The sequence below is a fragment of the Vicugna pacos genome, chromosome 25 (genome assembly GCF_048564905.1).
Source record: "Vicugna pacos chromosome 25, VicPac4, whole genome shotgun sequence".
Taxonomy (NCBI): domain Eukaryota; kingdom Metazoa; phylum Chordata; class Mammalia; order Artiodactyla; family Camelidae; genus Vicugna; species Vicugna pacos.
Genome location: NC_133011.1, coordinates 31,149,477 through 31,174,265, shown reverse-complemented (window position 1 = coordinate 31,174,265; position 24,789 = coordinate 31,149,477). Strand labels below are relative to the sequence as shown.

Genomic DNA, 24,789 nt, shown 5'->3' with positions numbered 1-24,789 from the left:
GGAATTGTGGAAGGTGGAACAGGTCAAGAATGAGTGGGATTTCTCAGCAGGAGTGTTAAGTGATCTGGAGGGGAAATGAAGTAACTGGCCATTCCAGGGAAGGAAGAATCAGACAAAGGTAAAAAAGGAAAGATGTTTTCACTAGCTCTGCAAATGTCCCAGAGACTTCCCTTGACATGGAAACAGTATGACAAATGGGAACAGCTCTGGGAAGAAATTTATGTAAATCCCAGCTTTGCTTACTATCTATAAAACGTTGGTCAGTTTACTGTCAGCTTCCTGACTCTCAGTTTCCTCATGTGTAAAATGGGTACAGCACGGTTCTTGGCTCACAGAGTTATTGCAGAAGTGGAGTAATGAAACTTGCATAAAGTCCTGAGCAGTTTAGGTGTCCAATAAATGAAAACTAGTCCCTTGCCCCACAAAAAACCAAGTACTTTCCAGAAGCCATAAGTTTAATGTACTGAAGTTTTGGAGATAAGATCTCTGCAGAGATAGGTGTTTAGCATGTACCTAACTTCTTGCCAGGCAGGTTACTGTGGTTACTGATTGTATGCCAAACATATTTGTCCCTCTAGGGCGTAGTAGGTGTCTAAATAAATATTATTTATTGAACAAAAATTGAAATGACTATAAGGATCTGAGCAGCTCTGTTACCAAGGACTAGCCTAGGAGGTGAGGAGAGCTTTATTATTTTATCTTTACCTCTTTCTACCCAGCAGCCTCAGCCTGGCTGGGTCAGGCTTACTTCCCAAGTAATTAATGATGTTCACTTCTTGTTTGTGAAGCAGACCAATTCAGCAGGGTGGGGGGACGTAATTTCATTTCTGGAGACTAATTCCAATAGCAGCTGTTTTGTGCTAACAGAAGTAGGCCTACGCTGACAACTTCACACTTCCAGCGAAAACACTTCCCCGTGGTGCTGGGCTGTCTAAGGACAGACGTGTGGTGTTTGTTTTCTTTCCGGAGACGCAGACACATTCATCAGAATCGATTCATCCTGTTTCTGCACGTGCTTCTGCCGACTTTCCTAGCTGAGCGGCATCTTCTGTTTTGGGCGGCAGCGCGTTGTGTCAGAGGGCTGGTATCTACATCACTTCTGTTCATGGAGCGTGTCCAGAGTGGGAACGTTTTCAAAAACCAGAAACCTGTGCATGGCTTTGCCATGTGTGCGTGTGCACACGTGCCCGTGTAAAACGAACACTTCTGGGTATGTTGTTAATTGAAAAAAGCCATTTGCAAATCAGTATATACAAGTTGAACCAACCTGTGTTTTCTAAAAGCAGACACTTCACCCTCACGTCTTGTTAAAGTTGGGGTATTAACAAGGACTATCTCTGGGTGTAAAAGTGAGGTTAACAAGTAACGCTGAGTTTCTTTATTGCACTTTGTCTCCTCGTGTTTCTTCAGTGAATATGCATTCTTTTAATAAAAAGAAAAGTCTATAAAAGGATAAGCCTCAGTTTCAGAGAACAACCATAATAATAGCCTTCACTTTTTTTACCTTTTTATTTATTTTTTTATTTTTTAACATTTTTTATTGATTTATAATCATTTTACAGTGTTGTGTCAAATTCTAGTGTAGAGCACAGTTTTTCAGTTATACATGAACATGTATATACTCATTGTCACAGCCTTCATTTTTGAAAGGCTTCATGACTATTTGGAGTAGAGCCCTCGTCGCTTCTGAAGGATGCGGCTCACCAGCAGGGCCTGCAGGGGCGGGGCCTTCCCTCCACTTACCGCTCAGATACTGGGCCCGGCTGAGCCACTCGCTGTGTAGAGGCTCCTTTTTGAATTTTGTATTAAAAGCCTCTTTTTAGCTGTATCTTGAGTGTCCAGCCCTCAGTACCACGACCATCGCTTTAATCGGGCCCCCATCATTACTCATCAAGCTTGCTTTCTCGGCCTTCTCCACCAGCCACCCCTCTGAATGCAAGTCGAATTGGTCACTCCTCTGACCAGCTCCCTGCAGTGGCCCGAGCCCCTGGGACAGGCTGTGAGTCCTCAGCCCACGTGCAGCGCCCTCCCTGCTGCTCCCTCCGCGTCACCTACTGCCTTGTCCCTTTCGCCCCCCAGGTGAACCTACTCCTCCGAGTCCTCACCCAGGGCCGGGGCTGCCTCTGGGGCCTGCAGAAGTCCTCAGTGCTCTCCAGCTCGGGCCCCGGGCCCGTCGTCCTAGGCCCAGGGTCGGGCCCCATGGCTGCTTGGTGGCGCAGACCACCTGCTCTTTATACAGGCTTAGCTGTGGTGGAGGTTTCATAAATATCTTGTCAAAAGGACAAGGGAATAGGGATTCCTAATAGGCTTCGAGAATTTCTCTTTTCATCTATCATGGAAGTCAAATGACCTGAGAAGATACTAAAATAGAAGTTAGTCTTTGGAACCTTGGCTCTGTTTTTATCTAATCCTTTCTCTTCTCAGAAGGAGGTGGTCTTGTGGGCTGGGCTCCGGGCTTCCCCTGAGGGCCATCGTGTGGCTGTCTTCCCCAGGGACCCAGAGGGAAGGAGCGGGGCTCTGGTCCACTCCAGCCTGGGCTCTGCTCCAGGCTCGGCTGCTTCCTTCCTGGGGGCAGTTAGGGACGTTGGTTAACCTCCCTGTGCCTCCGTCTCTTCATCTTACTTAGTAAAAGAGACTAAAAAGACTTCATTTCCTCACAGGTAGTACATGAGATAGTGCATGTGAGGCACCTGGAGTGGGTTCATTTATTCAGTATTTTTTGAGTGCTCACTATAGGCCAGACACATCTTAGAGAACAAAACAGAAAAAGTTCTGCTCTTCGTGAGAAGAAAGACAAGAAGCAGGAGGTCAGCACAGCAGTTGCGAGGGGGTAGCAAGTCAGGGGAGGGTGGCTGGCAGGATGGTGCTGATGGGGAGAGGCCTGGAGAGTGATCAGGGAGGCGCGGGAGGGAGGCCAGTGCCCTTCACCGCCAGCAGGGGGCGCGGCAGATCAGCGGGAGCTAAAGTCGGAAGGAGCCTGTAAGCAGTATGAGTGGTGCTGGTACCAACAGGGTTTTTATTCTGAGCGTGGTAGGAATCATCATCATTGAGGACTCAGAACATACACGTTACCTTAGTTTTCTTCCTTTTGTTTTTTTCCTTCCCTGGACTTAGTATGAAAGCATTTCCTAAACTGTTCCACAGTGATGTAGCCCGGGGCAGGTCATCCGGTCTCATGATTTTAGCCTGCTGAGCCGCCAGCAGAGTCTGCCTTCTTTAATCAGTACACGTATACATTAGTACTAAATGCCCAGAAAGGACCGGGAAGTTCTGGAAAGTTACACAAACCTCAAGTTCCATTTATTGCTGCAGTGATTCTGAGGCTGCCAGCGCCTTGATCCATGGACTGAGCGGCCCACTCCAGCGCCTGGTGTTCCCAGGCTCGGTGCTGGCCACGCCGGCTGTGCCAGCTGTCAAAAATTGTGTTCTCTGCTGCTCGAGTTCACATTTGGGGGAAGAACGCTGTGTACAGGCAAGATGTGTCTGTCGAGTGAAGTGCGTGTTGATGTGGCAAAGGTCAGTCCAGCCGACTTGACAAACTTCCAAGGGAGTCCTTGTCACATGTCATCGTCATTGAGGTTGTGGGTCAGTCACGGAATGACTTAAACTGTACAAGACCCTTGTCGTCGGAAGTTTTCAGGTAACATATGTTGAAGTAGCCCTTGCTTTGAAATGAGAGGTGAGCGGTGCTGTTTAATTTTCCTGAATCAGTTAATACTTAACTGAGTGTTTTTTCCCTCTTCTAAAATTTTGTAGCTGTTCCTTGGTTGTATCTGTTGGTAAGGCTGTTCAGAAACTCGGGGAGTCGGGAAGATTTGGGAAGAAAAAAGAAATCATCTAGTTAACCCTCTGCCACATACAAATGTGAATGGTGTCTAAAAAATTCTTAAGATTTTCAAAGCGATTTCTCTACTTAGGTTAAGAAACTGGAGCCCTCTTATTATGTGTAATCAACTGAAGTTTGGGAAGTTCTTCCTTATGTCTGGCTCAGATCTTCCACAGTTTGAGTGCATTTCTTCTTCATCGGTGCAAATGGAAAACAGCTGCCCCACCTTCCCCAATAACAGCCCTCATGTACTTGAGGACGGTTATTAAGTCACTCCCTAGCCTCTTTCCTCCAACAAAATGCTGCCTTTAAGCAATCTTCGAAGTTCCCATTTTCTACTCCTTTAATCATCTCTTGATCTTCCCCAGGCTTTTCTGCATCCTCCGTTAAGTGTGCATGCCAAATTGGAATGCAGTGTTCTACAGTCTCCCCGTTAGCTGGCATCGCTGCCTTTTCAGTCTGTCAGATGTCTTTGGCCCTTCATATGGGAAATGCAGCAATTTTATCGACACCCAAAAAGATGAGGACTAACAGTTCCTTGTACAGTGGACCCAGTAAAGTTTGGGGCTGCAGCTGCTGGTTTTGGAGTCTGAGGCCTTTAGCAAACTCCAGGTCTAATCTAAGAAAGATTTGCAGGCCCACGACCTCCTGCCTCCCTGTTCTGGGTTTGGTAACCAGTCTGCAGGACAGGAATCCTTTCCTGAGCACTATTTCCCTTAGGCGGAACTGTCCCGTGTAGGACCTTACTTCTGGTTTACCTGTCTAAGTCACACGTACATGCACCGAACATGAAATCCCTGGGGATCTCTCACTTACCCCCCCCAGAGAGCTTGCTTGGAACAGATAGACTCAGGGCAAGGGATGTTGCTTTCTGTATCTAATCTCCTTGAAACCACAGAAGAAGATCTCAGAAACTTTCCAGCAGCCATAGAAAGGTAAATGGAAATTAAGTGTCCATTATTGAGAACGAGAGAGACGGTGTGTCATTGAAATTATGTTGAGCCTACGTTATTTCTGTCGTGCAGGGCTTTGACTGAGTCACTGGTGGGACCCCTCCCTACCTCCTTCCCCTCTGTTTTCCCTTAAGACTCATGTTGTTTGAGTGCAAATGCTTCTGGCATGGAGATTTTCAGAATCATGACCGTCACTGGGGCCAGGTACACAGGCCTGGCTAAAGAGTTCCATCGCTTACTGCTGCGGACTTCTGTTCAATTAGAGCCCAGCCCAGACACTCAGGACTTCACTGCTTGCTGAGTCCCTGCAGGAAGCTGGCATTTACCGTTAGCCAGCATGTGACCTTGGACAAATGCAGGCAGGAGGGCAAGAAAGAGTTGACCAGAACATTACATGGTGAGACTCCTTCTGGGCAAAGCCTATATTAGCATGACTATCTAGATACTGCAGGTTCTGTGTGAAATACACGTGTGACCAAGAGATTTGCTGAAAAGTGATAGGAAATCCTCGTTAGATTTTCCCTCTCTCTGGATTTTGGGGCTCCCTAAGCAATGTCTCACAGGTAGTAACTGTCCTTGTACTTTTGGGAGAAGCAATGTAAATTTCATTTTGCTACCAAAATTGTGGATCAGGTTTGGAGTGATTGATTACTGGAGTCATCTTGAGTGAATGAAGGAAATACACTCAGCTGCGTTTCCCAGTAAGATGCGGTAATGAAAGTGCCAACTGTTTGTGCTTGGTTGTGTGAAAGTTCCAGAAAGGCACATTTCTGTGGGTCATACCCCCTCTTCATTGAAAAATGGATTATCTCGGTTCCATTCTGATTAATCACCAGGATACTTATGAACAATTAAAAGAATAAGTAGTGTACTGTGTGACATTTTTTTTCCTTCTTTAAGGAGATTCAGAATTTTAATGGGGTGAATAAGACTTTCTCAGATTTATTGCATGAACCCACACACCTGCCCCCCAGGGCACTGGGCCTGCAGGGGAGAGGAAAGGGCTGCACGTAACTTCTCCCTTTTCTCTCTTGTCCAGTCTAACAGGCAGCCAGCTAAGTTGAACCTTCTCACCTGTCAGGTGAAACCGAATGCCGAGGACAAGAAGTCTTTTGACCTGATATCACGTGAGTCCTCTTTCTCGCGAGTCGGTTACTGTGGATTCTGACACCTGCCCGTTTCCATTCTCTGGGTTGGAAGCCGCAGCTGTCCCAAGCAGGGGTCCTTGCTCTACTGCACATGCAGCTCTAGGAAGACCCCCTGGCCTCTGTACACGGAGCCCACCTGCGGGTGGGAAGGCAGAAAAGCATCAGATCTGACCCGCAGTCGAATCTAGATTTGTACAGTAGCCTAGACCAGTTCTCGACCATGAGACACAGCTTTATCCCCTTGGGGGGATTTTTCTAAGCACATTCCCGTTTCTCTCCTGCATCTGCTGATTGACAGTCTTTGCTGTGCGGCCCAGACATAAGGTCCCCAGGTGACTCTGATGTGCACCTGTGGGTAAGAAACACTCACCCAGACTTGACAGTGCAGGTGTCAAGTGCCACTGGAGCTGTATAAGTGATCTGCCCAGAGTTTTACCCCTGCAAAATCGAGCTCTTAAAGGAAAAGTCATTTCCTTGCTTCCAAGCAAAACTGCCTTCAGACTTCATGAGTCGATGACACCACTCTGTCACTGTCTTACTCCACCGGTCAGAGTGTGCTCTTCTCCTGTGATGAGGGTGCGTAACGACCACCCAGCCCCCAACTGATAGCCTGAATTCTCAGTCTTCGGAGCGAGGGCGAGTGGTTCTCCTCTAGGCTGGCTCCCTGTGCCTCCACTGGTCCCATGTGTGCTCACAGTAGCTGAGGGGACCCCCTCTTTGTAAAGGAAAAGGATGTCAGCGCCAATAAAATGACTCACAGATGTTCTGAAATCCTGCAACACTAACCTTCAGAGTTGTTCCTTCTCTGTAAGGCCCCACGGGGCAGGGCAGCAGCCTGCGTGCACGGTCTGTATGTAGAACACAGAAATACTTTCCTGCCCCTTGAAATCCTTCTGATGTAGTCCTGTGAGTGGAAAAAACAGCCTCAACCCCAAGGACACAGTCAGCTGTGAGACTCCCTGGGTGGAGGCTAAGCTGGATTCTGCAGCATCTCTTGACGTTCAGATTCCTCATGATTTTTTATGACCAAGAGATTTCTTGGGTTATTGATGAGAAAAGTAGGAATTATATTATGACTTCAGAAAGCTTAGACCCCCTCAATTTGAGAATCTGAGGTCCTCAATAATAATTATTGAACATCTGATATGTGCCAGGTGCTCTACGTACATTGTGGCTGCTCCTTACAAAAGCCCTGTCAGTTTCCTATTTAACCAGAAAAAAACTGAGACTCAGAGAGGTTCAGCGACTTACATGAGGTCTCACAGCAGTAAAGCAGGGATTCAGCCGAGGCTCGTGGGCTCTGGTGCCTATGGCGTGTTCTCGGACATGCACACCGTCTCTCTCAGGGAGATGGGGCGGGGTGGGGGGATGCGCCTAGCCTGGAGCGGTCACGCAGTGGGTGACTGGCTAGTAAGTGAATGGTAGTTTGCGTGAATACGTTGAAGCACTCTAACGTATCCAGATTTTAAGGAAAAACTTCCCTCGTGTACACCTGCCCAAACTTTCCAAGTTAGGCTGTGCCCTCCTTACCTGGGTAGCAGCTTGACGATGACCCTCCAGCAGTGGTTGAGCCCTCTTCCCTGAAGCCTGATTCAGCCAGAGAGCAGCTGGGGCAGGATGGGCCTGCTTGTCGGGGCTGCCCTGTGAGTTATGAATCAGTTCTGAAAGTGAATTATTTTAAAAAGTTAAAACTTTTTAGGCAAATTAAAAAGTAAAATACTAAGTTGACAGTACACACTCTGATTTGTCAGTGATACCACGTGACCAGTCACACGCACTCATTTTTCCAAAAGAAGTACTAGGTGTTTCCATGGTGTTTGCAGTTATTTTGTTGTATTCCTCTTGTACTTCAAGAAAATAACATTGACATAGTGAATTGTGTAACTGCTGAAACAGAACGGTGCAAAAATAAAATAATACTAAAATCCTACTGTTAATGTGTCCCCCCCTCCAGGAACTTTCAGAATTTGCATTATACCTGAAGGTATTCTGCTTGCTAAGTTTTTGCCTTTTTCTCTTTTTTGTATTTTAGATAATAGGACATATCACTTTCAGGCAGAAGATGAGCAGGATTATGTAGCGTAAGTAGCTTCGAAATAACGGCACGATGCCTTAAATTAAAAAGCACCTCTCTCCTGTGCAGTACACGTTAAAGCTTGCTTTCTGTTACTGAGAACCATTCCTGGTGGTTCCACATGCTGGTTTCTCACCTCCGGGCCTTCACATGTGCCCCGTCTCCACCTGGGGTGCTCAGGAAACTTGGGTGCCCCCTTCAAGGTTCTGCTCAAGCCTCACCACCGTGAGGGTTGTGCTCCCTCCTCTGGTCCCCGCAGCCCTCGGGTGGACCCCCTGCTCAGTCCGAGCCCCCTGGAGACCTAGAGCTCGTGAGGACAAGGACCGTACCTTCTTCCTTTTTAATCCCATCAGCTGCACTTGGGGAGGGTTTGCTCCCTGTTCAGGTGACTCACATGTGGTGGAGTGGAATGGCTGCACTTGGGGCTCTTTCCGGGTGCTCGTGGTGGTGGTGGAGGACTTGGTTTTGAGTAGGAGGTCCTGGCATTCTGCAGGGAAAGACGTTCATTTTCCTCCCAGTTACGCGGAGGGGGTTGCACTGCCTCGCTGAGTTGCTTCCTCCTGTGAAAGTGACCGGTGGATTGAACAAAGGAAACCCTTCTCATCCCACCGGGGAAGGAGGCAGATACAGTGGAAAGAGCGACTGCATGTTTAAAGTCGGGCGGACTTGATCTCTAGTCCAGAATCTGCTCATTTGTGGCTTTTTGACTTTGGGAAGATCATCCCACCGCAGCCTTCTTGTCAGTAAGATGGGAACTAGCTCCCTTGCAGGATTTTGAGACGAGATAAAATGTGTAAGGCTTCCCATCCAGTGCCATTTTTTTAAATTCCCATAAATTCAAAGTGACTTTTAAAGTATTAAAACACAGTTATGCACTATTTTATTTCTTGTATTTTTGTATGCCTGTTACTTTAAAATAGTTTTGAAGTTTTTTAAAGAATTGTCAGAAATAGTTGCTTTGATTCTTGACCGCTTTGAAATGTAGCCATTTCACCAAATTTGAATTATTCCTCCAGAAGATGGATTGTCCTTTAAATATGTGTTTTCAGATGATCTTGGCAAACTTTATTATTATTTTATTTGTCATGAGTTCTCCAGTAAAGATGCAAATGAGGCAGGGAACTCTGAAAACGGGGTCAGGGAAGTGTTTTCTCGTCCCAGTCTGATACCAGTCCCACTGTAGGGCCTTGGGCAAGTCACCTAACCTCTCCAGGCTTCACTTCTTCCTCTGTAAAGCATTATAAATAAACCCTGACTCAGGCTTGTTGGAGGATTATATTTCAAAAATTATAAGTACTTGGCACATTGTAGATACTGGTAACATTAGATCAAAATATCAAAATGCCTAAAGAAGGCAAAATAGGGACTCTGGGGTCCAGTGAAAACTTCGTCATTGGTGCTGCTGACAAAATGCACAGTGATCTGTCCTGTGGAACCCTGGTTCTTGAACTGTTTCTAACAGAACAATTTCTAGTTTCTAACTTGAGATTAAATGGCAGAAAAAAATTATTTAACTTAAAAGGTATTAAATGCCCACCCGAACCCACCCTCCATTCCCAGACAGTTGATTTTTGAAGCGTTGGTTTTTCTGGCTCACTGTAGAAAAGCTGAGCTGTGTTATTTCTCCCGACATAGTGAAGGTGAGCGCCACCTAGAGTCAGAGGTGTGACTTGCAGTTCACAACTCCAGGCGGTTTGTTTTGGCTTTTAATTCTCATTGCTGTCTCTTACCTATTCCAAGCCTTTGGTAGGTAGTCCTTTGTTTCCTATGCACACTTCCTTCAAGACACAGTTCTGGACTTCTTTGTTCTCTGTTGAGAGTGGTTATGAGCTGTCTGTGCAGGAGGTGGGAACAAACCATGGTTTAGGAATATTTTTTATTTTCTACTTTAAAAATTAACTTGTCTGTTTTTTCCTCTTTCATGAAAGTAATACAAGCTCATTATAGATCTGGAAAATTACCAAAAGGCACAGAATTAAGCAGTCTGTCTATTTATTTGTCCTACAGAAGGTCACTCGAGAGACTGGCAGTGTTAGCATTTTGGTGAATTTCTAGCCTTTCCTTCCCCTAAACAAAATATATAATTTACACATATATTTAAATTTGATATTATTGCATATAACAGGGTTTTTTTTCCTGTTTATTTCACAAAACATTATATTGTGAGCATGTCCCCAGTGTCATTCAGAAATTGGCGGAGAACTTAAATTTCGATACCTGGTTAACTAGTCCACTTTGTGGGGTTTTTTTTCAGGTTTTATTCGTCAGCCCCCTGTTGTTGGGTGTGTAGGTGGTTTTATGCATAGATTGGTAGGAAAGGGTTATTATTTTGTTTGGTACCTATTGTGGTCATGCTATGTATATAGTACTCTTCACATTGTAAACATCAGCATGTTTCCATGATAAGGTACCTTTTTCATAAACATGAATTTTCATGGCTGCTAATGAAATACCCCTTTGTTTTTCACTTTTAAGTGTCCCCGCTGACTTGGACTTCCAGAAGACAGATGCCTTATGCTAAACTGTCTTTCTGCCTCCTGTTCATTTCTCACCTGCTTGTTCTCATCCCTGCACGGGTTTGGTCCCACGCTGAGTCCTCTTCATTCTGACACCCCTTCCCTCCTTCCACGCAGAGATGCAGGCGCCCTGTGTGTTCCCACAAGTCCTGGGTGGTTGGTGTTCGCCTCTCATCCTCTCTCTCTCTCTCTCACTTTCTCCTACGTGTTATGTTCCACTCTTAAGCACTCTCTCTCTTTCAGGTTTAATTTCCTTCATTTTTCCTCATTCTATTGCTATGAGGGAGTCTCTTGTAAGTTCTGGATGAAAATAGATTTGTTTCGCCATGCAAGGGGAGAGCAGTGGCCAGGCCCCTATGTCTCCTTCCTCCTGTGTTTGACAACAGGTGGATATCAGTGTTGACGAACAGCAAAGAAGAGGCCCTCACCATGGCCTTCCGCGGGGAGCAGAGCACGGGGGAGAACAGCCTGGAAGACCTGACAAAAGCCATCATCGAGGACGTCCAGCGGCTCCCGGGGAACGACGTCTGCTGCGACTGCGGCTCGTCAGGTATTTGCCGCCAGACCTCCCTTCTCTTCCTGCAGAAAATGAACAAGCGAGTTATTTCAAAGCCTTATCTCCCAGCACGCCTCCCCAGCTTGAGTGGTCCCACCTCTGAGCTGCTTTTAGCCCTGCTGTTTGCTCTCCCTGGAAAGCTCCCACCTGCTCTCCCTAAAGAGTCACCTGCCAAAATGCTCCCTTTCCTGTGAGGTCCAGTTAAATAGGCACCATGGGCAGTAAGGAGAGAGCCCTGGACGTGGAGTCCGTCCTCCTGGTTTTGAATCCCCAGCCTGCCCCTCACCGCCTGGCTGACCTCATGCCAAGTCCCTTTACTATTCTGATCTTCAGTTTCCTTTTCCTAAAAGTGGAGTCCCAAACCTCAGCTGCTGTGAGGACTCAGTGGAACCATGTATGTGACATTGGCTGGAACCCAGTACACTTCTTCCCTTCCTTTCTCCTCAGTGAATGCTCCCCAACCTCTGTATTGCACTGGTGTCACCTTCCTCCAGATGTCTGTTCTCACTTGGCGTCTGTGGTACTTGGGTAGCTAACACTCACTCAGTGCTTACAGTGTAATAAGGATTGTGCTAGTTGTTGTGCTGATAATATCTTACTGAACCCTCACGGAAGCTCTGAGTAGGATACCTAATACTGCCCCCATTTTACAGATGAGAAAATGGGGGGCTCAGAGAAGTGGAGTGACTTGCCTAAGTTCACAGAATCTACTAGGGCTCAGGACGTCGTGCAGGCCCATTCTTAAGCACTGTGATGTACTTTCCTATTGCTTTACCTGGGCCAACAGACTTATTTACGTAGCATGCCACGAGCACCTCAGAGGCAAGTCCCATGTTTTCTGCTTCCGTGTGCATGTGTGATAGTGATCACGGTGTCAGGACGTGGCAGGGGAGGAGTAAACACTCAGGTATTAACCAGTCAAAAAGAGGCTTGCCACCGAAAAGAAACCCTGAAGATTTTGGTAACATAGAAATATTTGTCCCTGTGTTCTGGGGCCCTTAGGGGTCCTAGAAAAAGCTGTTTCATTAGCAAGAGGTCCTTGTGAAGAAGCCATAATGAGGATGAGGGGTTGAGGCGAGTTGTAGCTTGGAGGTGAACGATGGCTGTGGTCCCTGGGAGCTGGACTTAATAAGCCTTCACTCCATCACTCTCGGGAGTGATACTGGCAGTGGGCAGTCACGGCCTAAGGATGTTCATAGGCCTCCTGGGAAAAGTCTTTCTCACATTTTTGCAAAAGTGAAGCACTTAATTTTTGATATTTAATGATCAACATCAAGTGGAATTTTTTTTATTTGTCTTATCACACTCTTTGCTGTCTAACAGGTTAGTTTTTATAGCCCATAGGCTAAACTGCAGGCATCCATTTCTTCCATTTAAATCTTCCCCTTGTCATTTGTAACAGATTTTACTACTGTTTTAGCTTCCTGTGTAGTTGGCACACTAAAATTAGATGTCTTGTCTTTAAAATTCTTTCCACAGAACCTACCTGGCTTTCAACCAACTTGGGCATTTTGACCTGTATAGAATGTTCGGGCATCCATAGGGAAATGGGGGTTCATATTTCTCGCATTCAGTCTTTGGAACTAGACAAATTAGGAACTTCTGAACTCTTGGTAAGTAGTGACCTGTCATGAATATATTTAATGTATTCCTTTGCGGGGAGATTGTTTCTGCTGAGTTTAAAGAATTCCGATTCCTGAATTTAGTGAATTTGCATAGTATTTAAAATGTAAATTTTGTGGTGCGTAATGCTGTTTCTATTTCCTGATTGAGGAACTGGCAAATCATACGTTTCTATAATTAGCTCTACTAAACCGGCTGTTTTCTTTGGGGATAAGCTTTTTCAAAGCTGCTTTTTTTCCTTTAGGAATGACTTTGTGTGCGGGTCACTCACACGGCACTGAAGGGAGTTAGATGCTGAGCTCACATGTTCACTTTACCTAGTGCCTTGTGTTATTTAACACAGGGATGACTAAAGAGTTTTTCTCTATTTTCACTGGTTGTAAGTTTATAAAAGTACATGTGAATTGGGAGTGGCCTGTTCGCTCCTACCATAAACTAGCCATTCCTTAATTTCTTTAGATAGTGAGAAAAAAAAGTTGTGTGTGAAGTCATGGTGTTTAGCTTTGTGATGTGGAAAAGGAGCCTCATCAGGTCCAAGTTAAACTGATCCCGCAGATCACCAAATCAAGGAGGGGAAGGCCCACCTGTTACCTCCCATAATGCCTGGGGCCATGCACCCGGTCCTGCGTGATTGGAACCCTGGTGCACTGTCAGAGAGTCTTTATACTGAGGGTGAAAGTGTTGGAAGTAAAACAGGGCTTCTCCTCTGGTGGCTCTTGAGCAGAACCTGAGTGAGCCTGGGGCTCAAAAAATCTGAAAGCTTATCACTAGCCTTGTCTGGAGAAAAGTACCCCAAAGTCAGGACAGTTAGTCACCCAGCTGGCAGCCTTTGTCATCTGAGCACCCATCAAACAATGTGGTCTGCCTGGGGGTGTATGAGCCCCTTGATTGAGGAAGTGTCATAGTGATACATGGCTCCCTAATTCACTTCAGGATTGTACAGAAAGGCTCAGACCTCATACCTGAGACGTTCTTCTTTAGTATGATAATGGTGTCAGTCCATCTCCTTGACTTGTATAAATGAAACGCAGTTTGACAACTAGAAACAGGAAGCATCGAATCCTAAACACTTACTGCACCGTAAACCCAAGAAACCTGATCATGTGAATGTTTCTTACACTTTGCATTGATCCCCAAATTATCTGAATGACCAGAAGCCCTTCAAGACAAATTTTCTTGGAAGGGTCTTGAACACAGAAGGAAAATGATTCTTGGGGCCTCTTTATTAATTGCCTGCACCATCTTAATTTATACCCCAAATACGAAGGAATCCTACATTCTTTTTTGTCCAGTATGTGTTAAATTTGCTTTATCTGTGGGGAGGGTATAACTCAAGTGATGTAGCACATGCTATCCTCAGTACCTCCTCTAAAAATAAATAAATAAATAAACCCAATTACCTCCTCCCCTAAAAAAAAAAGTTCATTAAAAAAATCTGCTTTATCTAAAATGAGTCATGATGGTGGTTGAAAAGCTATTGCTGTTCATTAAGTATTTAACCTAGATGCATATGTGGAACCTACTCTTTCTAATCTCAATTTGTGTGTGTGTGTGTGTGTGTGTGTGTGTGTGTGTGTGTGTAGGACCACATCCTATTCTAGTATAGTGTTTATCACACTGTCTTTGTGAAAATTACTGGTCTTCTTATCCATGTCCCACTGGTCCATTTACTCCTACAGGAGGGATCATGGTTCACCCATCTCTGTGTTTCCAGCAGTCAGAAATTCAGTGCCTGGCATGTAGTATGTGCTCATGACATTCTCTGTTGACTGGATGGATGGATGGCTTATATTCTGGGGCAAATGAAGGGAAATATGTATTCAGAAATCTCAAAAGCAAATGATAGGAAGCTCTTAAACTAGTAGTAAGGAGTTTGCCATATTGTTTTATTTTTGTTTATGTTGCAGCTGGCCAAGAATGTAGGAAACAATAGTTTTAATGATATTATGGAAGCAAATTTACCCAGCCCCTCACCAAAACCCACTCCTTCAAGTGACATGTAAGTACTTCTAATACATTGAGTTCTTTACTGCTCTGTAATTGTTTGTCTACCCCCCCCCAAAACTTCTCAGTGGTTGTAGTATTTTTCCCCCAGAGGAAATCTCATTATGAGGGAAATAAGAGCAGAGTAACGTATTTTGAAGTATATTTCTGAAATGCGCTGATTATTTTCACCATCCCCCTCTTCTGGGAGTTGCAGCTGCTCCGTGGAGGATGAGTCTTCATATGGACAATTATCTCTCAATCATCACGTGTTGTGGTAAATAAGAGACAGACAGAAGCAATGGGAGATTGCTATCAGACTGGCAAAAATCCAAGTGCTTACCAGCCCACTCGGCACGACTGCAGGAAAACAGACAGTTCCTCTCCTGTGTTGCTGGTGGGGGTGCGAATGGTACCCCGTCCATAAGGGGCAGATTAGCCACATTTATCACAGTTAGGAATTTATTTACCCTGACTCAGCAGTCCTACTTCTGGGAAGTTATTCCTGTTGTGTAATAGAAAAAGATTAGGAGCAACTCAAGCGTCTGCCTGTAGACATACGATTAAATAAAAGGTATGAGCACACAGCGGAACGCTTTGCAGATGTAAAAAGGAGTAAGGAATCTCCTTGTGTCCTGATTTGAGATGATCTCCGGGATTACCGTCAGGTGGAAACAGCAGGGCGCAGAGCGCTGTGCACAGCACACTGCCTTTGTGCATGTTAACCCCCAGCCCCACCACCGCCGCCCTGGACCACAACACCCTGTCCAAACTCAGGAACTGAATTTTGGGTATGTTTACTGATTAATCCCTTCACTTTTGAATTCTCATCTTCGCTGTGGGGACTCAGACACCAAATAGATTCGGACAGTGAAGAATATATAAACATATAGATTTATTTGAACAAAGGTACAGGGTTTGTTCGAAGAAACACTGGAAAATACCCAGGAAACTAATAAAAGTGCCTACTTTGGGGCGGACACAGGCATGAGACCCCTCGGTAAACACTTTCTGATATTTTTCTGGTTGAGTCGTCTGAGTCTTCAAACCTATTCAAAAATGTTTACATTGAATTCACCCTTTAAAATTTTAAATCGTGTGGATGAACAGGAGAAGAGAGATTCAATTCTAGCAAGTGATCAGGGAAGCCTTTGTGAAGTCAGCGCCGGCCTGAATGTTTTGCCAGCCCCTCCTGGGTGGTTATTCAGGCACCAAATTGGCAAAGCACTGGAACTATTATGGGCCACATTCAAGGGACATGTTTGTTTCCCTCAAATTATGAAATCAGCCTCCCAGAAGGCCTCTTGGCAGTCGTCTTTTCTTGAATTCAACAAATGTATATTGTATGTCCACCCTGTGTCTCATGTTAGGGTGGAGGCTCAGGAAACAGCAGAACACAATGGAGATAGAACCCTGTGCTCATGAGACCTGGAGCCTAGAGAGGAAGCGCAGTGTGAACCAAGAAATTAAACAGTTAATTGTTTAGTCATAATTGTACCAAGTGTCACAGAAGAAAACTCAGAGTGTTGGGGGCACACATAGTACCCTAACCTAATCTGGGCGGCGTCTGGCTTAAGATGTTCAAGCATCGCCCTAGCACAGAAACCACTTGGATGGCTTTTTCACACCAGTGAGCTCATGCATTACTGAGAAACAGGGCTTTCGGAAGCTAGGTTGATCCTGAGACAACCACAGACAATTATGATCTGCAGTTATTTCACAAACGTGGTGATGGTATGTGTTCAGGCACACACGGCCCCGTCTTGCCCACACCAGCATTTTTAAGTGTTTACACGACCCAAAACTCCAAGGCGTTACTTTAGGGTAAATTTCGTAACAGCTCAGATTTCTGTTTCCCGCTTCGCCCGTGGGAGGCATCATCCGCCCCGCCCTGGCAGCTCTGTGGCCTCCATCAGACCTTCCCCTCCAAAGCTTGTGGTTCTCCACATCTCGAAAATAGTGGTTAAGATTGTAGACGCTGGAGCCAGACTCCGGGAGCTCGGATCCTGGCCCTGCCTCTTCCTGAACTGTGATCTTGGGCAAGTAGCTTTGACCGTCTGTGCCTCAGTTTCCTCATCCGAAAAATGTGCCAACCTCCTAGGGTGTGGGGAGAACTGACCGGGTGAAGTGAGAAGAGCTTAGAGCTGCTCTGGGCACATCGAGAGTGCTGTGTGTTTACTGCTCCTGTTGTCATTGTCATTGTGTGATTACCGTTACGATTCTCTTACTCAGCCAGCAACCTGGAAGAATGAAGTGAGTCTCCGGTAGCATGTAATTAAACCACTCACGTGTTTCATTAAGCAACTTCTGTGTTCCAGGCACACTTTTCAGTGCTGAAGATACAGTCGTGAACAAGACAGCCCCCGTCCTGCTAACACTTTGACAAGGGAGTGGAAAATGCAGGGACGGGAAAGTAAATACTATCATTTCACTCAGCAGTGGGGTTAGGAAGAAATCCTAACAGGGTGAGGGGTTGAGGTGCAGGGACATTTTTGTTAGCGGGTCAGGGAGAGTCTGAGGAACCTGATGTTTGAGTTGAGAGCAGAGGATTGGAAGGATGGGCATAGGCAGGTGGGCAATATGTGTGTGTGGATGCCCTGAGGCGGGCAGGCTGGACGTGTTCACACGGAACAAGAAGGCAGGTGTGGCTGGAGAGAACCGAGCCAGGAGGGGGTGCTGGGAGACGCCATGTGAAACAGGGGCGGGCCAGACACGCAGGGCCTTGGAGGTCGTGAAATGTTTTGGGGATTTTATTCTTAGTGTGATTAGAAAGTTTCAAACAAAGGGAGTGACTTGATCAGTTATGTTTGAAATGGATCCTTGTAGCTCAGTGGTTCTCAGCCAGGGCAGTTTTGCCCCGCCCCGCAGAGGACACTTGGCAGTGTCCGGAGACATGTTGTCATGACTTGGGGAGGTACTGCTGGTGTCCAGAGGACAGAAACCAGGGTTGCTGCCAGATGTCCCACAGTGTGTGAGGTCACCACCCACAGCAAAGGATTATCCAGCCCCGAGTGTCATTAGGGCGGAGGTGGCGAAGCCCAGCTGTGCCTGATGAGAGAAGGACAGACTGCGGGGTAGAGGGGTGGACAGGTGGAAACAGACTGAAGAGAAAGTTTTACCAGATCCACCGAGAGACAAAGATAAATTGGACAAAGATGGTAGCAGTGGAGGTGGTGAAAAGTTGAATTCTTAGTGTACTTTGAAGGGAAACCACCAGAATTTGCTCATCAGTTTAAATATGGGATGTTTGAGGGAATTGTCAAGGTGACACCTACAGGTTTTGGCTTGAACATCTAGGTAAATGGTCACTACCATTACCTGAACCAGGGTAGGTAGGAAGGACTGGGTTTGGTGGAGGATGAAAGGAGAAAGCTATCTTTCATCAAGCACTGTGTCGTTCAGCCTTTCAGATAAGTCTGTTTTCCACCCTCCCTGTTCCCCCTTGTCAGAAAGCTTTCCATTGCCAAGGCACTACTTGTCATTAGAAAGGAGTAACTCTTGAGTGCACAGAAAGGGTTAAACACATCCTGCCTGATGAGACCTCGGACACTTTCTGCAGCCACAGAATTGGAGACCCAGGGTTGGAGGTGATCTTCAAGGTGACCTGGGGCAGATAGCCTCAGTGCCCTTTGGATCTTTTCTGCCAGATTACTAGGTAGCATCTATGGGGTATTTCCAGCGTCAGGAGCCCACGTGCAGACCTGGGGGCAGGTCAGCTTAACGCATGAGAACGGCTGTCTCAGATCCACCTCCCTGTAACTTCCCACCATTGATCCTGGTCCAACCCCCTGGATACCAGTAGAAAGGAAGCTTTGAGATTAAGCCCAGCCGGACATCATTCCTGGTTCCATACCTGTATGCTTGCCTCCCTGGAAGGTAGTAAGGCGGGCGTGATTACTACCGTTTTACAGGTGAGGAGATTGAGGCATAGCGAGAACCTGACTCACCCAGGGTTGTGTAGCTAGCAAGTGGTGTCAGGCTTGAAGAGGGCAGTGCTCTGTTGGAGTTCAGCAGGTGCTCTGGTTGGCTGGGTGGGTCCGTGGATGTGGGTTTTGGTGTGTTTGTGGGAGGGGTGAGCTACGAGCGTCCTTCTACTCCACCATCTTGGTCCCTCCTCTAGTGGTATCAGACTTGAATGAAGTCATTTAATTCTTTAGTATGAGGCCCCATCCATCACACAGTATCTGCCTTTCAGACTCTCTGTAAGTCACCTGCCGCACATCTTAGGAGCCAGTCTTAGGCCAGTCTTTCAGCTGTCCAGAAGTCCTCCGACTCACCAGGCTGCAGCCATTCAAGAAGGACTCTGACTTAAGCATAAGGGACACTCTTGAGTGTACGATCTTGGTTACTGAGCGGAACCTGCAAGTCATCAAAGGCTCTGTGCCACCATCAACCAGCTCAACTCTTTGCTGCCAACTCAGAGTGAAAGAAAAAGGCATCAGCACAATTTTAAGCAGTGTTGCTGGGCTGTGGGATGTGGGAAACAGCCGTAGCTACTACACTTGCTATGGCTGTTTCTGAGCAAAAATTTTACGTCCCATGAATTAGAGCTGTCTTGAAAAGAAGAAAGCACCTACTAGGTGTTGTACGTTCTTTAATTCAAAATATACCAGTGAGTTATTATCCCCACTTTCAGATTAAAAACAAATAAACAAAAAAAAAACCCTGAAGCTCATGAAGATTAGTGAGTTTGCACAAGGTTACGCAGCTGGTATGCTGTAGGACTAGGATTTGAACCGAAAATTCATTCATTGTCTTTTTATTAATTGGCTCAGGTAACTACAAAATTCAAAGGGTGAGTTCAGGTGTAGCAGGATCCAGGATGTCAAACAGTATCATCTGGACCCTAGCTCGACCTGATGACTTTTGTCTCTCCTTCCCTTTGAGCCAGCGTCCATTTCAGCCTTTCTCCAAAGGTGACCATCAGGCCACTTAAGTCATAGACTCACCCCGCAGCTGGGAAGTGGGCTCAGTTCCACTCGGACTGCTCAGACTGAAGTGGAGAAGGGGTGAGTCCTCAAGAGAAGGAGAGACACAGCAGGCCCACTTGGGCTTTGAACAAGTAGTCCACGGCAGGACAGATAGCCATCTGTGTCCTTCCGGAGCTCAGCGCGTGGCCTGTGGGCGGGGCTTTGATCCCAGCCTTGCGGAGCCTCAGGGCCCTGTGGGTTTCTTCATTCTGTCTCTGTTGGAATAAACTTGGTCTAACCTGGTTTGCTGGAATGTTGAAGAGAAGTATATCTTAATGAAAATAACTCTTCTCAGAGAGAACTGTGTCAGAAAAATGTAAATCTTTCTTAGCTTTTGGAAAATAAAGTCTTAGTTTGTTTCGTTCTGCTCTATTTTAGGACTGTGCGGAAAGAATATATCACTGCAAAGTATGTAGATCATAGATTTTCAAGGAAGACCTGTTCATCGTCATCAGCTAAACTGAATGAGTTGCTTGAGGCCATCAAATCCAGGGATTTACTTGCACTGATCCAGGTCTACGCAGAGGGGGTAGAGCTAATGGAGCCGCTGCTGGAACCTGGACAGGTACGGCTTCGCTAAGGTCAGGAAGGAAAAGGGTGCAGAAAATCAGTTTAAAAGATGGCTCATCGTACTGGAACACCACGGAGTGAGACTGTGATACGTTCAGTGACCATGTCTGAAGCAGGACAATGCAAGAGTGATAGGGGCTGCTATTAATAAATGACTTTGGGGCCATTGACGTCAACGAAGCCTGTCTGGGCAAAGCAGGACATGTGATTACCCTATTTAGACTTATCCTTTCCTTTTAGGAGCTCGGGGAGACAGCCCTTCATCTTGCAGTCCGAACCGCAGACCAGACATCTCTCCATTTGGTTGACTTCCTTGTGCAAAACTGGTACGGCTTTTATTTTCTCTGAATGTGCCTTGTAAGTTAACACAGACCGGCCCTGTTGGTGGCCTAGATCGGGAACCGGCAGGCTTTTCCTATAAAGAGCCAGATACTGTTTTAGGCTCTGCAGGCCATGAGGTGTCTGTCACAGCCATTCAGCGCTGCCATCATGATGTGAAAACAGCCAGAAGTCAGTGTTACATATTGTCAGGTGTGTGCGGCCATACTTGTGAGTGTGGCCATATTCCAATAAAACTTTATTTACAAAAATAAGCAGAGGGCCAGATATGGCCTGCAGGCTGTAGTGTGCCAACCCTTGGCCTAGATAAAAGTAAAACCTTATCTCTGTGTCCAAAACCTGCTGCATTAAAGGAGGTTGAAAGAAAGGAGACTTACCAGCACAAGTAACAGATCTGTGAGTTTTTATTGCTCATAAGTTGATTATAAGACATCAGTGTGTGGGGGTGACTCAATAGCTAATTCAGATTTAAGGATGTGAAGAGGAGGATAATACCGAACACAGGAGATTTGGACTTGCTGGATTCTTTACTGGGTAGTTCTGTGAGCCGCAGATTCGGAGGAGGAACTGGAGCTTATCCAAAGGAGAGTGATGAAAATGGTGAGGGGCTTTGAACCCACATACAGAGAACAGTGCCTGGACACAAGCCAGGTTGCACCAGTGCCCCAGCCACTCCCGCAGAGGTGGTTCAGTGTAGTTGTTCAGACCGCTGGCTCCAGAGACGCACTGCCGGTGTTCCAGGGCCTGCTCCATCCGCTGTGTCTTGGTAATCTCTAAAGCAAGCCCTCCATCCTCTGCCTGTTTCCATCTGAAAAATAAAGGTTATGATAACACGTGCCCCATCAGGTGGGTGTAAAGGTTAAATGAGCTAATATATGTGAAAGACGTGTGTCTGTCCTCTCTGTCCCCTACAAGATAGGCACTCAATAAATGCTAGCTGTTGGTGTCATTGTGTCACTTATAAATTTAGGGGTCATGTCAGAAACATCTCCCCTGCTCATAAACAAAGTAGGTCTCAAATTTGACTCAGTTGTTAGCACAGAAAAAAAGTGTTTTAAGTTATAGAGCAAGTCATTTTTTTCCTTATATTTTAATTTTTCAGTGGGAACCTGGATAAGCAGACAGCCCTGGGAAATACGGCTCTGCACTACTGTAGTATGTACGGTAAACCTGAGTGTTTGAAGCTGCTTCTCCGGAGCAAGCCCACCGTGGATGTCGGTACGTGTGGCCACGTGGCTCGTAACAGTGACAGTGAGAGCGTTTAGTTGGCTGAAACTGAGACGGGCCTGTTCTGTTGTAAATTTGAGTGTTGTTCTTTGCCTTTTCAAGTCATGTACTAGATAATCATGCAAATCTATCTCCCTGTTCTAGTTAACCAGGCTGGAGAGACTGCCCTGGACATAGCAAAGAGACTGAAAGCCACCCAGTGTGAAGATCTGGTGAGCAGAGTGGGCAGGGGAGGTGGCTGGAGCAGCTGCCTTATTGAAGGGCGTTCTCGGGAACCCCCCACTGTATATGAAAGAAGCAGATTTTTTTTTTTTGTAATATTAGCTAAAAAAGTTCAGATAAGCACTAAGGCTACTACATTTGGAAAATGTGAAATGATACATTGGTCATCCACATGTCTTTGAGTGCAGTTACGATGTAGTGGCTGAAAGGCATTTGAGAGGTCTTATTACCGGAGGGGCTTGTAGATTGAGGCCCTGCTATTTATCTGCCAGGCCATTACTCTTTTCTCTGTAGCTTAACAGAAAAGAACTATTTGGGAATCCAGTTCCAGAACTTGGGCAAGTAAAGTTCAGAGTGCAGTGGTTTTCATAATGCACTCCCCACCCCCACCCTTCCTTCTGCACACGCTCACCCTCTCCTGTCCCACTGGTTCTTGCTTGTAAATCTGGGCCTTTACGGAGACCAGGATTCTCTTAACCACAGGAGAGGCTGAGCTAAGAAAGACAGGGGACCTTCCCTTGAGTTTCTGCTAAATGCCGAAATGCCTAGGCCCAGCACTGGTACTTCTCTATTTTCACAAGAACCCTTTGAGGAAGGAAGTTGGAGTTATCCCTGCCCCATTTTATGACTGAACGAGTGGGCCACGTATTGAACTGGGACTGTCTGGCTTTAAAGGCCCAACCTTCCACACTTCACTAAATCTGTTCTTGCTTTCCAGCCTGAAATTAGCAGTTTGGAGGCTCATTTTAATCATTTTAAGAAAGCTTTTAATTTTGGAGAGAAGTCAAGTTACCAAAATTAAAAAGGCCTCAACTAGAATTTTTTGCAATTCCTCTGAAGTCTGCCCTATAGTAATCCCACTTGTGTAATCAGAGTTTTGCCTACAGTACAGGGACTGATGATTAATCTGAAACCAGGAATAAGGTGTTTATATAATATCGGAGTGTCTGGCATTTAAATTAAAATGGTTCCACTTGCTGTTACTTTCAGCTTTCCCAAGCTAAATCTGGAAAGTTCAATCCACACGTCCACGTAGAATATGAGTGGAATCTTCGACAGGAGGAGATGGATGAAAGCGATGATGATCTGGATGACAAAGTGAGTGGAAATAATGCCTCTGAATCCCTAAGCACTTCTCCCAGTCGTTCTGCACTGTGCAGATAAGATCCGTTCTTTGTGAGATTGATGGGCCTTATGACCTGATGTAGCAGGGCCGTTTTCTTTGTTCAGTCTTTGATCCTTCTTGGGTACTGCTCAATAGCTGTTTTAGGGTTCTCCAGAGAAACAGAACCAGTAGGGTGTGTGTGCGTGTGTAGAGACAGCAACAGAGAGAAATTTATTTCAAGGAGTTGGCACACGTGATCATGGGGCTAAGTCCAAAATCTATAAGGCAGGCCAGCAAGCTGGACATTCCAGTGGGAGTTGATGATGCAGTCTTGAGTTTGGAGGCAGAATGCCTTCTTCCTTGGGAGCCCTCAGTATTTTTCCTTCTTAAGCCCTTCAACTGATTGAATGAGGCCCACCCATATTACTCAAAACCTAACCTAAATGTTCATCCCATCTAAACAATTCCTTCATAGCCACATCTAGACTGGTGTTTGACCAAACACCTGTGCACCATGGCCTAGCCAAGTCAACATATAAAATTAGCCATCAGAACAGCTAATTAATAATCAGTTGTCACTGATTGAGTATTTAAAGGTGGACTAGGTGACAGTCAGCACATTGCCTGTGTTACATCAGACCGTCTTTACCAAAAGGCTGCTGGGGCATTGTTATTTCCCCCATTTTACAGAAGAGAAAACTGATACACAGGCAAGTTTTGCAATTTATCCAGTCTCACAGCAAGTAGACAGTCTCGGGTTAAACCCAGTTCTGTGTGATGTGATCGTAGATACAGTTCTTACTTACCGCTGAAGGTTCGTTTATGCATTTCTCATCAGATGTGTATCTGCTGGTTTCTCTTCCCCAGGCAGGGTGTTAGGAATAGTCAAAGCTGGTCATACAGAAGTGTCCTAAAGGCCTTCACCACTTTGAGAGGAGATAAATAACAATACAGTGAAGACAACCATCCTAATAAGAGTTGGGGAAACTCCTGAGAAGTGCTCAGAGAGCAGAGCAGCCAGCTCAGCCTTGGCAAGCAGTGAGGACCCTACCCAGGAAGTACCGTGGAAGATAGGTCTCTCAGGAGCGGGAGGAGCTGTCCAGGCAAGGAAGTAGGGAGGCGTGCATCCCTCCAGGGAGGGAGAACAGCACGTGCAAAGGCCAGGGGGTCATGAAGGGCCTGAAATTCTGAGATGTGTGAGGTACCTTCATATGGACTGGGTGGGGAGAGGCAGGAGGCTGCCCTGAAGTCTGGCAGCCCAGGGCAGGAAGGGCAGGAAGGGTGCTGTGGGCCAAGGTCAGCCTTTGGGCTCTCACCCAGGCGGTCACAGGCCAACAGAGATTTATTGTCAGAGAGAGGGTTTCCTACCAGCTCTGGCTGTGGTGTGGAAGATGGGCTGGAATTGAAAGAAACTGGAGTCGGGCTTCTTTAGAAGGCCAGTGCGTCCGTGGGAGCTGGGGAGTGCCTGCACGAGGGACAGGTCTGGGGACATTTCTGAGCTCTCCACGCAGGACCTGATGGCCCTTCAGTGCCACTGAAGGTTCTAACTTGGGAAGTTGTGTGAGTGCTGTAGCCGCCAGGGACCTGTCATAGGTGGGTGAAAGTGTCCAGAATCTAAGAGGTTGAGAATGGGTTCCCAGGTCTGGGTCATCCACATTAAGTGGCAGTCCCAGCCAC

The 24,789-nt window shown here is 46.2% G+C and overlaps 1 protein-coding gene across 8 annotated transcripts in view; it reads left to right on the top strand.

Annotated features, from left to right (window-relative positions):
- The window catches only part of ASAP1 (ArfGAP with SH3 domain, ankyrin repeat and PH domain 1), a 311,752-nt gene that overhangs the window by 255,870 nt on the left and 31,093 nt on the right, over positions 1-24,789 (top strand). For all 8 annotated transcript variants that reach the window (XM_072949721.1, XM_072949722.1, XM_072949719.1 and 5 more), the window contains 10 exons: positions 5,819-5,906; positions 7,960-8,008; positions 10,904-11,067; positions 12,553-12,686; positions 14,604-14,695; positions 20,028-20,214; positions 20,460-20,545; positions 21,661-21,776; positions 21,930-21,997; positions 22,998-23,105. In XM_072949721.1, coding sequence (XP_072805822.1) covers positions 5,819-5,906; positions 7,960-8,008; positions 10,904-11,067; positions 12,553-12,686; positions 14,604-14,695; positions 20,028-20,214; positions 20,460-20,545; positions 21,661-21,776; positions 21,930-21,997; positions 22,998-23,105 — 1,092 coding nt within the window. The remainder of the gene's footprint in view (positions 1-5,818; positions 5,907-7,959; positions 8,009-10,903; positions 11,068-12,552; positions 12,687-14,603; positions 14,696-20,027; positions 20,215-20,459; positions 20,546-21,660; positions 21,777-21,929; positions 21,998-22,997; positions 23,106-24,789) is intronic.